Source organism: Erpetoichthys calabaricus, chromosome 12, assembly GCF_900747795.2.
Source record: "Erpetoichthys calabaricus chromosome 12, fErpCal1.3, whole genome shotgun sequence".
Taxonomy (NCBI): domain Eukaryota; kingdom Metazoa; phylum Chordata; class Cladistia; order Polypteriformes; family Polypteridae; genus Erpetoichthys; species Erpetoichthys calabaricus.
In genome coordinates this window covers 28,145,015-28,161,217 of record NC_041405.2, presented here as the reverse complement: position 1 = coordinate 28,161,217, position 16,203 = coordinate 28,145,015, and the positions used below count along the sequence as shown (strand labels likewise).

The 16,203-nt window shown below is 36.8% G+C and overlaps 1 protein-coding gene across 1 annotated transcript in view; it reads left to right on the top strand.

Annotated features, from left to right (window-relative positions):
• Positions 1-16,203, top strand: part of dmc1 (DNA meiotic recombinase 1) — a 31,372-nt gene that overhangs the window by 5,643 nt on the left and 9,526 nt on the right. Inside the window, 13 exon segments of the mRNA XM_051934889.1 lie at positions 2,839-2,883; positions 3,083-3,172; positions 3,174-3,230; positions 3,730-3,812; positions 4,886-4,938; positions 6,665-6,706; positions 6,849-6,921; positions 7,663-7,754; positions 7,905-7,978; positions 13,301-13,394; positions 13,397-13,414; positions 13,964-14,007; positions 14,009-14,025. Of these exon segments, the coding sequence (XP_051790849.1) occupies positions 2,839-2,883; positions 3,083-3,172; positions 3,174-3,230; positions 3,730-3,812; positions 4,886-4,938; positions 6,665-6,706; positions 6,849-6,921; positions 7,663-7,754; positions 7,905-7,978; positions 13,301-13,394; positions 13,397-13,414; positions 13,964-14,007; positions 14,009-14,025 (782 nt within the window).

Sequence of the window (16,203 nt, the reverse complement as noted above, 5' to 3'; positions counted from 1 at the left end):
CCTGAAGCGACATGCTGCACGGTGCTTCGCATACTTAAAAGCTCGAAGGGGCACGTATTGATTTTTGATTGAAAAACAAACTCTGTCTCTCTCTATCTCTCTCTCTCTCTCTTTCTCTGCTCCTGACGGAGGGGGTGTGAGCTGCCGCCTTCAACAGCTTTGTGCCGCGGTGCTTCCGCATACTTAAAAGCCAACAGCCCTATTGATTTATTTGCTTTTCTCTATCTCTCTGACAGTCACTGCTCCTGACGCGCACTCCTTTGAAGAGGAAGATATGTTTGCATTCTTTTAATTGTGAGACGAACTGTCATCTCTGTCTTGTCATGGAGCACAGTTTAAACTTTTGAAAAAGAGACAAATGTTTGTTTGCAGTGTTTGAATAACGTTCCTGTCTCTCTACAACCTCCTGTGTTTCTGCGCAAATCTGTGACCCAAGCATGACAATATAAAATAACCATATAAACATATGGTTTCTACTTCACGGATTTTCTTATTTCGCGGGTGGCTCTGGAACGCAAACCCCCGCGATGGAGGAGGGATTACTGTAATAGTAATTAATTTTTGCCATGTTTTTTAAAAAAGTTTTGTACATATCTTTTAACTAATTTAGTATAATATAGAATGCTGCTTACCCACTGAGTTATAGATGGTGGGCTGGAATTCTGCCAGTTAAGCAAGATTATGCCTGTGTGCTAGCAGTATAGTATTAGGTTATACAATTACCAGTTCCTATGGACTTTAATGCCATCCAGGAGTACACTACCTATTGTTGTTAGTGGATTAGAAATGATTTTAAGACTGAGCTGTCCTTAGAAATATGTAAAGATATTTGTCCAAAATTATGTTAATTTAATGCATTCCCTAAAACACATGGTATAGTGAAGCTGGAGCTAGATGGCAGAGATCACAGGTTGGATCTTGTACTAGGTACATTTTGGACAATTTTAAATGAGATAAATGTGATAAATGAAAGACATTTACTTGAATTATGGAAGGCTTATAAATGCCAATTGAAAATTTATTTTCCTTCTGTTACCTAGAATATTTGAAATGTAAATTCTTAGAAATATTTTTATATATTGTTAAAATGATCTCTGAGTCTTCATCAAGACTAACCAGCATTGCCTCTGTGATTGATATATGTGCACTAAATTTGTTTTAGAAGGTGGAAAAAGTTGATAATCTTCTATAGGAGCACAATCCTGTTCTACTTAAAATGTATTCTGCATCAGTTCAATATTTTAAGTAACTGGTGGACAACTGGATTGCTGGTAAATTGATGATAGTAAGTATTAAATGGAGCACAACACAGGGCATACAAGGAAGATTTAGAACATGATTTTGTTGTTCATTGCAAGTTAGGTGAGAGTGAATTCAGTTCTGCAAATTTCATAGTGCCATGCCACTCTCTGTTTTAGATCTTTGTAAAGGTGCGTTTTGAATGCATGGCTTTTTGTATTCCAGATGAATGATGTTATAACTGAGTTTAATTCCTTAAAGAATTATTTACTTATGTACAGTATATTGGCATACTCTGGAACAGATAGAGCAGCTTTAGGAAAATGTTAATATTGACAGTGTTAATTCTCCCTGCTAAGGGGAGATAGAGGGTGGAACATCAGTTAACATCTTGTTTGATTTTATCCACAGTTCTTCCAAAATATATTGGAAGATATCTTTATATTTTCTTGTGATCCCCAAATATTTAAACTAGTTTTATATTAGGAAATATGAGATATCCAGTCTAATGTGATGCACTAGAGAGTTCACTGGGAAAAAGCACACTTTTATTCAGAATAATTTTGAATCCAGAATCTTATGAAATTCTCCTAAAACCTCTAAGACTAATGGTAGGGTTTATTGTGGGTTTGATATATAGAGCATCATATCATCTGCATATAGTGATCTTTTTCTGTTTGAGTCCTTTTCTGATAAATCTCTTTATCTCTGGTTTCATCCAGGCATGTATAGCCAATGACTTGATGGCCAATGCAAAGAGCATTAATGATAGTGGGCACCTTTGTCAAGTACCATGTTCAAATTTCAAATAGTCTGTTTGTGTTATTAATGCAGACTGAGGCTTCTGGACTAGTATACAGTAGCTTAATCCATGCAGATATATTTGGGCCGAACCTGAATCTGTGTAGTGTAGTAAATAAATAATCCCATTTGAATCTATCAAAAGCTTTTTTCTGCATCCAAAGACAGTAAAACCTCTGGTGAGTCAGAATTTGTGGACAAGTATGTCATAAGGTTTATGACATTTTTATGAAGGTGTATTAATTCCAGTGAAGTAAAATATATAATCAGAAAGATGGGACAGTTTTATTAATACTGAATTGATTTGCAATGCTCCCTGTATAATGAATCATTTTATTTTGCAGTGATCTTTAACCAGATCTCAAGGGACTATACAGACAAAATGTAACCAAAGATAATATTAGGCATGTAACATTTTACACTACATTATTCATAAATAGTATGCAGTCATTTTTCTCTAAAATGATGCTGATTAAAATATGGTTAGACCACTGATTTCAAATTGGTCCTGCATTTGGGTTTATTTATGATGTGGTTATAATTTTGTGTGTTCTTTATGGTGTGAAAGGTGGCTTTCTGATTTATGCATATTTCTCTGTATTTAACTGTGTTCCTTTTTGTATATGTATCTCTCTTGTAGACTTAAGACTGAAAATGCTCGAATAACATAAATGAGTTTATGAGTATATGAATGCTCAAAGAAAAGACTACAGTTTTCTTTTGCTGAGATATTGCCCTCTAGTCTAAATAGGATAGAAAGTGGAAATGGATGAATTATTAATAATAATTTTTTGGCAGGATTCATTTTTCCAAGACATAGATCTTCTACAGAAACATGGAATTGTGAGTACTCAACCAATGGTATATTGTTGTTATGAATATAAGTTTCATGTTGGATGATGACTGAAATTTGATAAGTAATATTTGACAAAGGTCAGTTTTAGTATAGGTAGTTAAAATTAACTCATATCTGAAAAAGATTAATAAAGTTATAAACTTGTGGATGAAATTTATTCTAAAGTGTATGGTTGCTTCTTTGCAGAACATGGCAGACATTAAAAAACTGAAAATGGTTGGAATCTGTACAATTAAAGGGATTCAGATGACAACGCGAAGAGCAATGGGAAACATCAAAAGGATTATCAGAAGCCAAAGTTGACAAAATCAAAGAAGCTGCTAACAAACTGATTGTATGTAGCAGAATAGAGGAAAATACACAAATATTAAACTTTTTAAAATTCTTTAGTTAAATATAAAACCTATAATTTTGTTAAAGTGATCTCTTTGTGTACTTTATTAAATTAATAACTAGCAATACTATATAGTTTAATATAACACTCTCAAGCCTGCTTCAGTCAGTTCAGCATTGCAGTGGGCTGAAGACTGCTCTGGCACAATCCAGCATAGAACCAGTCCTAGACAGGGCATAAGTCTATTGCAGGACCCACTCATTAAGTAGGCATATTCATAAAGTGAAAAAGATGGAGCAGGGCATTTTTTACATTTACAAGCACTGACTTGTTCTGACTTTTCAGTGCTCTTTCCTGCTCTTTTTATTTTTTCTTCTTTTGCCGTTATTTTGTGATTCATTGAGAATATCTCAGCACATTGTCCTCAAGTGCTTTTTCCTTTATGTTTATATAGCAAAGACGTTATTTGCTTATGATATTTATGTCAAAATTCTTGCAGGAACCTGGCTTTGTCACTGCCTTTGCATACAGTGAAAAGAGGAAAATGGTGTTTCACATCTCAACTGGCAGCCAAGAGTTTGAGTAAGAGTGACTTAGTTAAAGCTTTCTTACATGGAACAAACTACATAAAACACAGTGTCTTTGTTATATTTATTTTTGTCCCACTGACTTCCTTTTTAATAATAAACATACAGTAAGTTCAGTGGCTCAGCATCTTATACTGTACATAGGTTCAATTGGGCATGATGTGGTAATTGCTTCATACCAATAGAACCCATACCTAAATTAATATATGTTTATAGGTTTTTGTATTAGTTCTTTTTCGTCTTCTACATAAACTGTGTCATGCATCTGTATTGAAGGTGAGTTGCTTAACTTATTGATTATTTGGTTTAACTGTTTTCTATTTTGTGTACTGTTGGGGTGCTTTTTGTGTGTAGTTTACTATTTGGACAGTGTGCAAATGTATACTGTCATGTCAGATATAAAAATGATGTGTTAATACTTAAGTAATTAACCTTCAATAAAATGCATTATGCCCATAATTCCTTTTTTTCTTATTTATTGGAAAACACATTTGACAGCTTTATTATGTACTCATATTATTTATATGAAATAAAGAATCACCGGCTATTGTAAAGTCTCTTTCAAATATATCTAATCTTAAGACATATATCAAAAGAGACAATTATTTAATTGCTTTTAGTAACAGTTAATAGCTGCTAATTACATTAAAAATGTGTATTCACTGATATACCTTGTATAAGCTCATTGTTACAGTATATGTTCAATAACATGCACAAGGCTGCAATCTATCCTCAGAAGTACACCATTGCAGGATATAGGCACAGTCATAGCTACAAAGATTTTTTCAATTCACCTATTTGCCTGACATTATGGCTTGGGCTAATGGACGAAACTCTGTCAAAATGTCAGCAATAGAACATGAAACACTGTATAGTCTGCACTCTAACCTAAGTTCATATTGGGACCAAGTGGTGTTTTTTGCTGGCAAAATTATCCTCCAACCACAAAGTTGCTGGTGGCAACACTATTCACTGGCCACTCTTCTGCAACATCTTTACTGTTTTTTTGTTTTGTTTTTTTTTATAAATACGCAGTGTTTTTGTAAAGCACATGCTTTTTTCCTTTAGCAAGCTGTTAGGTGGTGGAATGAAAGTATGGGCCATTACAGAAGCTTTTGGAGGTAAGTTAACAAACTGAAAATAATATGTTGCCATATTATTTCTAAAAAATGTAGCTTAGAGATGTTTATGGTCAGGAGGACATGGCCTGGATCTAAGGAACAGGTTTCTGAACTAGATTATACATACATATGTGGGTGAGAGAAATTGATCAAATAGATAAATTATATTCCACCCCAGAGTTTGGAATGTTGGGGCACTGTGCAATGGCTGTCATTTTGGGGAGTCTTACAAGACAGTTGTACAGTCCTGGTTTTATGAGACAGCTATACAGTCATGGTTTCAAATTACAGCTGTTGATAAATACAGTATGTAGTGCTTACATGTTCTTCCTCTGCCTCTGTAGATTTTTGAGTACTTCTGTTTACTCCCACATCCCAAAGATATGTAGCTTAGGATAGCTGCCAACTCTAAATCGGCACAGTATTGAGGGTAGATTGTAAGTGAAGTGGTTGTAATTGATCCAAATATCTGTAGTCCCATATAGAAGTGAAAGTTTGTTTATAATTATTTATTTCAATTCAAGTTGGCCATTTGACTGTTTAGTCTTTTGCTTACTTTAAGAGGTTACTGTTACTAAGTCTTGATCATCACAACCTTATTATTATTAAAAGAAAATCTTATTCCTAAAATTGATAGTGGGACATATGTTTGTTGGGAATCAGAAGTCTGTTGTTTTTGTTTAATTTTTATAAACGTTTAGCTAAGAGACAATCCTGTTGTTTTTATTCATGACTAATTCAAATACTCTACTAAGTGAACACATTAATTCTCAAAACTAAGGGGATAATTGTCACTAACTGAATAACCTCTAACAAATAGGCTAAACAAAATGCCTTTTTAAGTGTTTTCTTTTTGTGTTTCACTGTAAGGCGTTACTGTGTTTTGAAAAGGGCTGGCTATGCACTTCCATTTTGGAGTGACCCATCAGTAAATTTTACAGGAATACAGTTCATAAGTTTACGAAATGTGGATCCCACAAGTAAATGAACTGTTTAAAAACAAATGTTGAAATGATTCTTTTCCAAAACAATTGCACTTTTTACTGTATCTTACTGGTTCAAAATGTGTTCTTGACAGACTGCATATGATGCCTTTGAATATATACTGCATTTAGCATGATAACATTATAGTTTCTATCATTTTCTAGCTGATTAAATAATCCAGAAAACTGCCTTAGAGTGAAATTGCTTGACACAGTTTGTATTGAGAAATTGAGGTCTTGTAGTCATCTGCTTTAGTCTTTATTTTTATTAAGTACAATTCTTTATTAACAAATACTATATGTCAAATATTGCACCAGGTCTTTTATTTTATTTTTTCTGATTTTCTTCCTGTTATCCAGTCATTACATGCACATCTTTTCAGAAAGGAATTAGATTTTTTATGTATGTATTTATTTATTTATTTTTGCGATTTATTCTTAGCCATTTGGCACAAATCCCAGATCAGTCTTTGTCTGTGTGAAACCAATTATCTAGTTTGAGTTTGTGGAGAATTTGTATTCCTCTAAAACAAGCAAATATATATAACAGTAGTTTATTTCCTCTTTTAATTGTGTCAAATTTTTACCTATTAATGTTCCATTTAATGCTAAAATACATGACCTTGAAACAGATCTGAAGGCATGTTTAGAGTTAAAGATTTGTTTTTTATAAATGGTGTCTTGGATAATAATGTTTTAAATTAGTTTTTCAGTCTGACAAACCTAAATCAACTTTTTTGCAGAGTTTAGAACTGGCAAAACACAGCTATCTCACACCCTTTGTGGTATGTAATAACAAAAAGTAGGTCTTTGTATCTTTGTGAATATGTCTCCTGTGCAATAACTGAAATTTGTTAATGGTATATTAATATATTTCTTACTTTTTAAATTAAACAGCACAGCTAAATATATATTATTTTGCTTTAGTAACAGCACAGCTTCCTGGAGATGAGGGATACACTGGGGGAAAAGTTATATTTATAGACACAGAAAATACATTGTATCCTTTGAGAGATAAATAATCATTGTAAAATTTGTATTTTCCATGTAATGCTTGTTAATATGAGGTTATTATACTGTGTTCTGAATAAATATATAAAAAGGATTATAGTAGATCATCTGTTATTATGTAATGGCCAACACATTTAGATAAAAATCACTTATGCAGCTGTTTCAAAATAATGCATGATTTTTTGGACGGTACAGCTGAGTGGCATAGTGGTGCAGTGGCAGCCACTTTTGCTCCAGATTCCCGCATGTTATTTTTGTGTCTGTGTTTGTATGTCTATCTGGGTATTTCAGTTTTTCTTCCATATCCCAAAGGTGTGCATGTTACTTTGTGATTCTAATTTGGTTCCTTGTGAATGTGTGTTTAATTGTGGCATTCCATTTGTGATTGGTTTCTGCCATTGAGCTGGATGCTCTCAGGCTGTGGCTCCCCCTGTGATTCCGAAGTGGATTAAGGGATTTCATTAATGGATGGATTGATGGATGGAATACACTTGAATAATATACATATTGACAGAAACACTAACAGCAAATGTAGTTTTCCCTTTAATTAATTTGTTTATTTTCTATATGTTAATATTTCCAAAAGTTACAGGAAGTATTTTTACCTTTTATTTACCTAATTATTGTCAAAGATCTATGTTTTCACAGTCTGGTCAAAATATTAGTCACTAATATGCTATGTATATATTAATGTGGAATTTAGTTTAATTTCCATACCCTGCTAATACAGTCGCCCAGATCGGCTAAAGGACATTGCTGACCGATTCAATGTGGACCATGATGCTGTGCTGGATAATGTGCTGTATGCACGTGCTTATACAAGTAAATTGAATTATTTTTACTAGTAAAATGTAAAGTATCATATAATGGATTAGGGTTGTGCGAAGAACTGAACAGCACACAGACCAACACCTTTGGTTCAGAGAAATTTGTAAAATGCAACTTCTCAATCATGTTAAATTATGTTTCCAGGTGAACATCAAATGGAACTGTTAGATTTTGTAGCTGCCAAATTTCATGAGGAGGCAGGAATTTTTAAACTCCTGGTAAGTCTCAACACCTATATGAATGTTTTTTGTAATTAATTATTACTACCTAAATTATTAATTATTATTACATTTAAATATACATTGTGTCCACTAATGTCAATTCATGTTTTCTTTTGGCAAAAATCATTTAAAATATTCAAAAAGCATACACACGGATGTAAAATACATGAGTGTAAAAGCAGGCTACTTGTTGTTAAAACAATGATCCATAATTAGGGTCATAGACATTCTTTATTCTCAGGTTGTATGGGTGTTATCAAGTAAGGTTTTGCATGGTGGAGGCAGAAGGAACTACTGTATTTATCTTAGATAAGGCATTTTCAGTTTAACACTCACAAAACTCTTCTACATGTTTTCAGATTTTGGCCATTAAGTACAAGGATCTTTCATAGAGACCCTTCATCTATTAGGCATAATAGTGTAAGAATCAACCCAAGAGGTGTTGTCAATATTATGCTGTGTGCATCATGTTGGGCTTGAGAATATCTTTGGAACATTTTCTACTAGGGGGGGGGCTCCGCCCCCTGCTCGCTTCGCTCGCCAACCCCCTGGCGTTGGGACATGACAAAGAGTGAGATGTATGAATTAGATATAGAATAGTGTGCAGCTTTGGATGATGCGCATAGAAATAACAAATAGAGTTTTTGGCATATATTAATGTTTTATTGGAATGTGCTCCATGACGTCAGCATCCCGATTAATGTAGTCCAGCAGCGATTTGTATTTATCGGCTCTAAGTGAAGGCTGGTTGTTTTTTATCCACTGCAGATCATTTGATTCCGCTCGAACATAAACGTCAACGATGTATTGTTGAGTCAGCTTTCCTGCATTGAGTAATGGATTAAGTCGTCCCTTACTGAGAGTCTGTAGGAGAAATATTCTTTCATGGATACACGTGATCATCTCTGTGCCTGCTGTTTTTAAATTCTTGAAATTGTAGCACTCCATCCTTCCTGTCCAGTTGGAAATAATATGGGGTATGTTAAAGTATTAAGAAGCGGAAAGCAAATGTCTATGCGTTGGAATGTAGGTGTTTGTTTTATCAGGACGTAAATGTAGAACAATATCTCTGTGAAATGGAGGCTCAACATCTTTACTTTGAAAGACAATTGCCACTTCATTAACAACGGGGGCAGATTGTATCGTCTTGGATCTTGTTGTTTGTCCTTTATCAAGACCAAAGCAATTGTAGTTGCCGCTATAACTTCTGCATTTGCTTTGGTAGTTTGCCTTCCTTTTCAACTTCATGTAGCATTTTTATAGACTTAGCTAATGGGTGATTGTTTATGACATGAGTGACGTTTCTCATTATAGGCACCGTGCATTGTTTGTTTTCAGGAAGGTTCATGCGTTGATATCTAGGATGTAGGATTTGTGCATATTTGCGTTGTTTGATTTGTTTCAGGGTGCACTGTTTCCAATGCGATGCAATATTTGTCCACATATGCGAAAGCAGTATGGGCCATTGCCTTTTGGTGGCCTGATATGTACTTCCGGTAGATGCAAAAGCAAATGAACTATTGTAGGATGTAATGCAGTTTTAGTAAAGTTTTTACTTTCAGGCACATCGTTAGTTAGAAAGCCTCTTTAGATATTCAGGATATGAATGTAAAGGAGGCAGTCTAATCTGAACCTTTTTGACAACAACGTGTAAATTCATTATTTGTATTGCCAGTTGTTTCTTCTGTGAAGTTAAGTGAATGACAATGATTGCAAATGACATTCATTAATCCCAATGAATTTTCCTCCTCAATAGTGGATTCCTTATTGAAGGCGTTTTTCAGCCATTTGGCGTAAGCGTTTAACAGGTGTGTGGCGTTGATGTCCGCGACGGGCATGTTTTGCTTTTTGCGTTTGATTGCCTTTTTGTTGCATGGTCCATTATTTGTGACGGCCTATTTTTTTCTTTTTTTTTCTTCGCCTCCGCTTTGCGCAAAGTCCGTTTCAGTCTACGCCGTGCATTGTTTGTATCGAGCCTTGTCCGTTTTTGTATGTCGGTCATTTGAGCTTGGTGCTTTTCGCGTCTTACTTTTTTTTTTCTGTCAGTTCATTTGCGCTTTGCATATGTCTCCGTTCATTTATTCTGTCTCTTCGCTCCCTTTTTTGTATGTCTGATACGCGAGCTCTTTCGTTTGAAATCTTGCTTCTTTCGATGCAGCACTTTGACACGCGAATCATTTTGTACCCGTGACCGTGTATTCATGACTTGTTTCTTTCTCAGCATGCGAAATATGGATAAGTACCCTAAGTTCTTGTCTATAAGCCGGACTCATGTATTAGCCGGAGACCAAAAATCATACGAATTTTTAAAATAAAATTCGTATCATAGATAAGCCGGACTCATGGATAAGCCGAACGTACTATAACCTATAACTAATAGAAGGGAGGGAGGTCAGTGGTCTCACTCGCGCCCATTTAATTTCTTTAAGGGGGGAGAGAGTGTGAGATATTGCCGTCTCTCTCACTCCCCGCATGGTGCGGTTGGAGCGGCCGGAGCGCGTTCTTTCTGCTCTGGGCCGTCGCCGAGTCAACACGAGCGCGTAGCGGTCATTTAAATTGTGATTTTATATGTAAGCATATTTAAATATATATCGCGGATTTCTGCGGACAATGGGTCTTTTAATTTCTGGTACATGCTTCCTCAGTTGGTTTGCCCAGTTGATTTCATACAAGGGACGCTATTGGCAGATGGCTGAGAAGCTATCCAGCTTACTTTCTCTCTCTCTCTCTCTCTCTCTCTCTTGCGCTGACGTAGGGGGGGTGTGAGCAGGGGGGCTGTGTGCAGCTGCTTCCTGAAAGAAATGCTGCACGGAGCTTCGCATACTTAAAAGCTCAAAGGGCACGTATTGATTTTTTTTATCTGTCTCTCTCTATCTCTCTCTATCTCTCTCTCTCTCTCTTCCTGCATCCTGACAGAGGGGGTGTGAGCTGCCGCTTCAACAGCTTTGTACCGGCGGTGCTTCGCATACTTAAAAGCCAAAAAACCCTATTGATTTTTTTTTGACTGCTTGCTTTGCACTCCTTTGAAAAGGAAGATATGTTTGCATTCTTTTAATTGTGAGACAGAACTGTCATCTCTGTCTTGTCATGGGAGCACAGTTTAAAACTTTTGAAAAAGAGACAAATGTTTGTTTGCAGTGTTTGAATAACGTTTCCTGTCTCTCTACAACCTCCTGTGTTTCTGCGCAAATCTGTGACCCAAAGCATGACAATATAAAAATAACCATATAAACATATGGTTTCTACTTCGCGGATATTCTTATTTCGCGGGTGGCTCTGGAACGCAACCCCCGCGATGGATGTATAAGCCGGACTTATGTATAAGCCGATATTCTATTTTTTCATTTTCACAACTTTTTTCCTTAGATAAGCCGCGGCTTATTGACAAGAACTTAGGGTAATAAGGAGGATCGCACTCACTGTTGATATGTATCCTTTTCTTTAGTTGAACGGTTAAATAGTGCTTTATTGAAAGGACATCCACCCATGCTGACACCTATGCCGACACCTATGCTGCCTATTGTGAAGGTGTTGACGTTCACTTTAGAATATGTGGCTTTTGGGTGTCACTTCTTATGGATGTGTGGGGGGGGATTGTTGTTGCGCGAGCGTCTTCTTTCTTTTTGTGTTCCTGTGTCTTGTTTGAATCCCCCTCTTTGTGTGTGTCCCGTCCCTTGCTTGTAGGGTTTGTGGGGTTGTTTTGTGTTCTTTTTTTTGTCTTCCATGGGCTTGATGAATCCCCCTCTTGGTGTGTGTCCCGTCCCGTCCAGTGCCTGTGGGGGGGGGGGGGGGGGGTGGTCGTGCCCTGCTGTTGTGCGCTCGTCTGTTCTTTTTTTTTTGGTGTGTTTAGTTTCGTGTGCAATGTGTTTCGTGCTTTGCCTGCGTTTGACTACTCTTTTATGTGCCTTTTCCTTTTTTTGGTGCTTGTTGCGCCTCATTTCTGTGACTACTTTTTGTATGTGCTCACTCCTATTTTCTGTGGTCTTGTCCGCCTCTCGCGGCCCCCTCATCCGCCCTTTGTCGCCCTCTTTTGTCCGCCTTTCTCCGACTCTCGCGGACTGTTTTTGCGCCTGCGCCTCTCGCGGACCCTCATCCGCCTCTCTCGCCCTCTTTTGTCCGCCTTTCTCGGCTCCTCAGCCGACTCTCGCAGACTCTTTTTGCGCCTGCGCAGTACGTCTTTTTGCAGCTACGGCCCATTGCCGGATGTGCCTGCGTCCATCATCCGGTTTAGCATTCTCGGTTAGTAATATGGATCTTCTGCTGCATTTTCCTTGGTTGAACTGACTGAAGACACAAATAATGAGGCTGATCCAAAGAAAGATTATAGCTTTAAAGTTTGCAGCATCTGATTGCTCAATAATGCTAGGCTGGTGACAGCACTAGCATTTAGCATGAAGGATGTTGTGTAGCAGGTATTGATTGTACATTTTGATTAAGGTGTCTCCTGTACATTTCGATTAAGGTGTCTCCTGTACTTTGCCATGTTTCAGCTGCTCACAGTAATTTAAGGATCACAATCTCTGGATAGAACATAAGTTTAAATGCAGATGTCATGCTTTTCAAGCAATTGCTATATAGGAAAAGCATTTTTTGTGGAGGTCACACACTAATACTATTGGCACTGAGCTGCCTTCTGTTCATGACATGTACAACACTCACAGCCTTAGAAAGGCAAAGAGTATAAGTAAAGACCTCAATCATCCTTTATAGCCACTTCCCTCACTTCTCCTTTCTAGCAAACAGCACAGGGTCATTGGCATTCACACCATTGAACTCAAGTGCCGTTTCCTTCTACAGGTTGTAAGGTAACTGGACACTCAATCCTAAGAAACTAAAATTTGCAACATAACAAACCGGATGCATCTATCTACTATATAATAAAACTCAACTGTCTGGTGTCTGTGCCTCCAAATGACAAAAACCTGTAAAAGCAGGCTTTATAAGAACGAGACTGAGAGAGGAAACATACAAGGATACCGAAGAATGGTGTAGGATGGTACATAAGGCAAAGGATATCAAATATTTTTTTTCTATTACCTTTCTTCAACATGTAATGTACCTAGTCAATATATAATACTTGCAAATATACTATATATATTGTATATAATCATACATATGTACAGTATGCTACATGGAATATGTATTTATTTAGTTTTTGTATTGCATTTTTTGTCATTTTTCATTTTGTCGTAGAAGGGAGACATGCAAGTAAGAATTTTTTATACTAAAGTATGTACACATGACAATAAACTTGACTTGAGTAAAAAAAAATTTTGATATAGAGCATGAAATCCTTTGAAATCTTGCTCTTCTCTCTAGATTGTAGATTCTGTCATGGCTCTCTTTAGGGTGGATTTTTCCGGCAGAGGGGAACTTGCTGAACGCCAGCAGAGGCTAGCACAAATGCTTTCCAGGTACAGAAGATCTCTGAAGGTGTTTTTTTTTTTTCTTTTCAAATTTAGCATTGTTTTACTGTCACTTAAGTCTGTCAGCATTTGACATTCAAAATGCCTTAATAAAAAAACTAAAATCGATAATTTATTTTCAGTTAAGAAATAAAATAGTTAATTTGCCAGCTCAGTGGCACGAGTTACCTAATGGCTCCAGAATCCTGGAATTCCAATACCAGCCTGAGCATTGTCTTTATGAGGTTTGCATGTTCTCCTAGTGTCCATGTTTTTCACAAGGTACTCTGGTTTCCTGTCATCACAAAATATGTAGTTGATATTGACCAGTAACTCAAAATTATTCCTATGAATAATTGTAGAAATGTGAGCAAGTGTGCAATTCACTGGCACTCTGTCCAAGATTGGTCCCAGCTTTGCACCTAATGCTGACAGGATATGGTGTTATCCCCCACAGCACTATAATGAAAATAAACAAGTTCAAGTAAAAAATGTTATAGTTTTACAAACGGATCGATGGATGCTTTTTATTCCATGGGTAATAGAATATTGTTTTTTCTTTCATCTGTCTAATCAGAATATAATGTGGCTGTTTTTATCACCAATCAAATGACAGCTGACCCCTGGAGCTGGAATGACGTAAGTACTGACAATAGAATATTTGGTTAAATTTCTGGAAATACTCAATATATAGTGACTGATTTTTAAACTCAGTACATTAAGGCACAATGAGGAAGGGAGCCTGTCTAGTTTTTTTCTATTTTATAATAATCAGGGTAGGATACAGGGAATAGAGGCGATTGAACCATTAGTACCTAGTGGTCATAATATAACACATTTTCCTGTGTTTTGATAGAGTGCATAATTCAAAAACAAAAAACTGGCAAGTTTAATTTTAGCAGGGCACATTTTGAGTAGATGTGGAAAAGCATAAATTAGATCAATTAGCATACAGTGGTGTGAAAAACTATTTGCCCCCTTCCTGATTTCTTATTCTTTTGCATGTTTGTCACACAAAATGTTTCTGATCATCAAACAACATTTAACCATTAGTCAAATATAACACAAGTAAACACAAAATGCCAGTTTTTAAATGATGGTGTTTATTATTTAGGGAGAAAAAAAATCCAAACCTACATGGCCCTGTGTGAAAAAGTAATTGCCCCCTTGCTAAAAAATAACCTAACTGTGGTGTATCACACCTGAGTTCAATTTTCCGTAGCCACCCCCAGGCCTGATTACTGCCAACACCTGTCTCAATCAAGGAAATCACTTAAATAGGAGCTGCCTGACACAGAGAAGTAGACCAAAAGCACCTCAAAAGCTAGACATCATGCCAAGATCCAAAGAAATTCAGGAACAAATGAGAACAGAAGTAATTGAGATCTATCAGTCTGGTAAAGGTTATAAAGCCATTTCTAAAGCTTTGGGACTCCAGCGAACCACAGTGAGAGCCATTATCCACAAATGGCAAAAACATGGAACAGTGGTGAACCTTCCTAGGAGTGGCCGGCCGACCAAATTACCCCAAGATGCGCAGAGACGACTCATCCAGAGGTCACAAAAGACCCCAGGACAACGTCTAAAGAACTGCAGGGCCTCACTTGCCTCAATTAGGTCAGTGGTTCACGACTCCACCAATAGAAAGAGACTGGGCAAAAACGGCCTACATGGCAGATTTCCAAGACGCAAACCACTGTTAAGCAAAAAGAACATAGGGCTCGTCTCAATTTTGCTAAGAAACATCTCAATGATTGCCAAGACTTTTGGGAAAATACCTTGTGGACTGATGAGTCAAAAGTTGAACTTTTTGGAAGGCAAATGTCCCGTTACATCTGGCGTAAAAGGAACACAGCAATTTCAGAAAAAGAACATCATACCAACAGTAAAATATGGTGGTGGTAGTGTGATGGTCTGGGGTTGTTTTGCTGCTTCAGGACCTGGAAGGCTTGCTGTGATAGATGGAACCATGAATTCTACTGTCTACCAAAAAATCCTGAAGGAGAATGTCCGGCCATCTGTTCGTCAACTCAAGCTGAAGCGATCTTGGGTGCTGCAACAGGACAATGACCCAAAACACACAGCAAATCCACCTCTGAATGGCTGAAGAAAAACAAAATGAAGACTTTGGAGTGGCCTAGTCAAAGTCCTGACCTGAATCCAATTGAGATGCTATGGCATGACCTTAAAAAGGCGGTTCATGCTAGAAAACCCTCAAATAAAGCTGAATTACAACAATTTTGCAAAGATGAGTGGGCCAAAATTCCTCCAGAGCGCTGTAAAAGACTCATTGCAAGTTATCGCAAACGCTTGATTGCAGTTATTGCTGCTAAGGGTGGCCCAACCAGTTATTAGGTTCAGGGGGCAATTACTTTTTCACACAGGGCCATGTAGGTTTGGATTTTTTTTTCTCCCTAAATAATAAAAACCACCATTTACAAACTGCATTTTGTCTTTACTTGTGTTATATTTGACTAATGGTTAAATGTGTTTGATGATCAGAAACATTTTGTGTGACAAACATGCAAAAGAATAAGAAATCAGGAAGGGGGCAAATAGTTTTTCACACCACTGTATTCCTTTTAATGTGGAGGACATGAGGAGATGGTTAGGCAAGTTTTAAAATGTTTCACATATAATGCAAGACAGGTTTACACCAAAATTTAGAAGCAGTAGAGAGCTGAAGAAGACTCCTGCAGTGAACAAATATGGAAATAAAAAATTAAGTTGCAAAGGAAAAAACAGCTATCTAAGGTGTTTAAGATTAATACTCCACCACCCACCATAATGCTTATGAATGCATGAAAGCAATGGTTA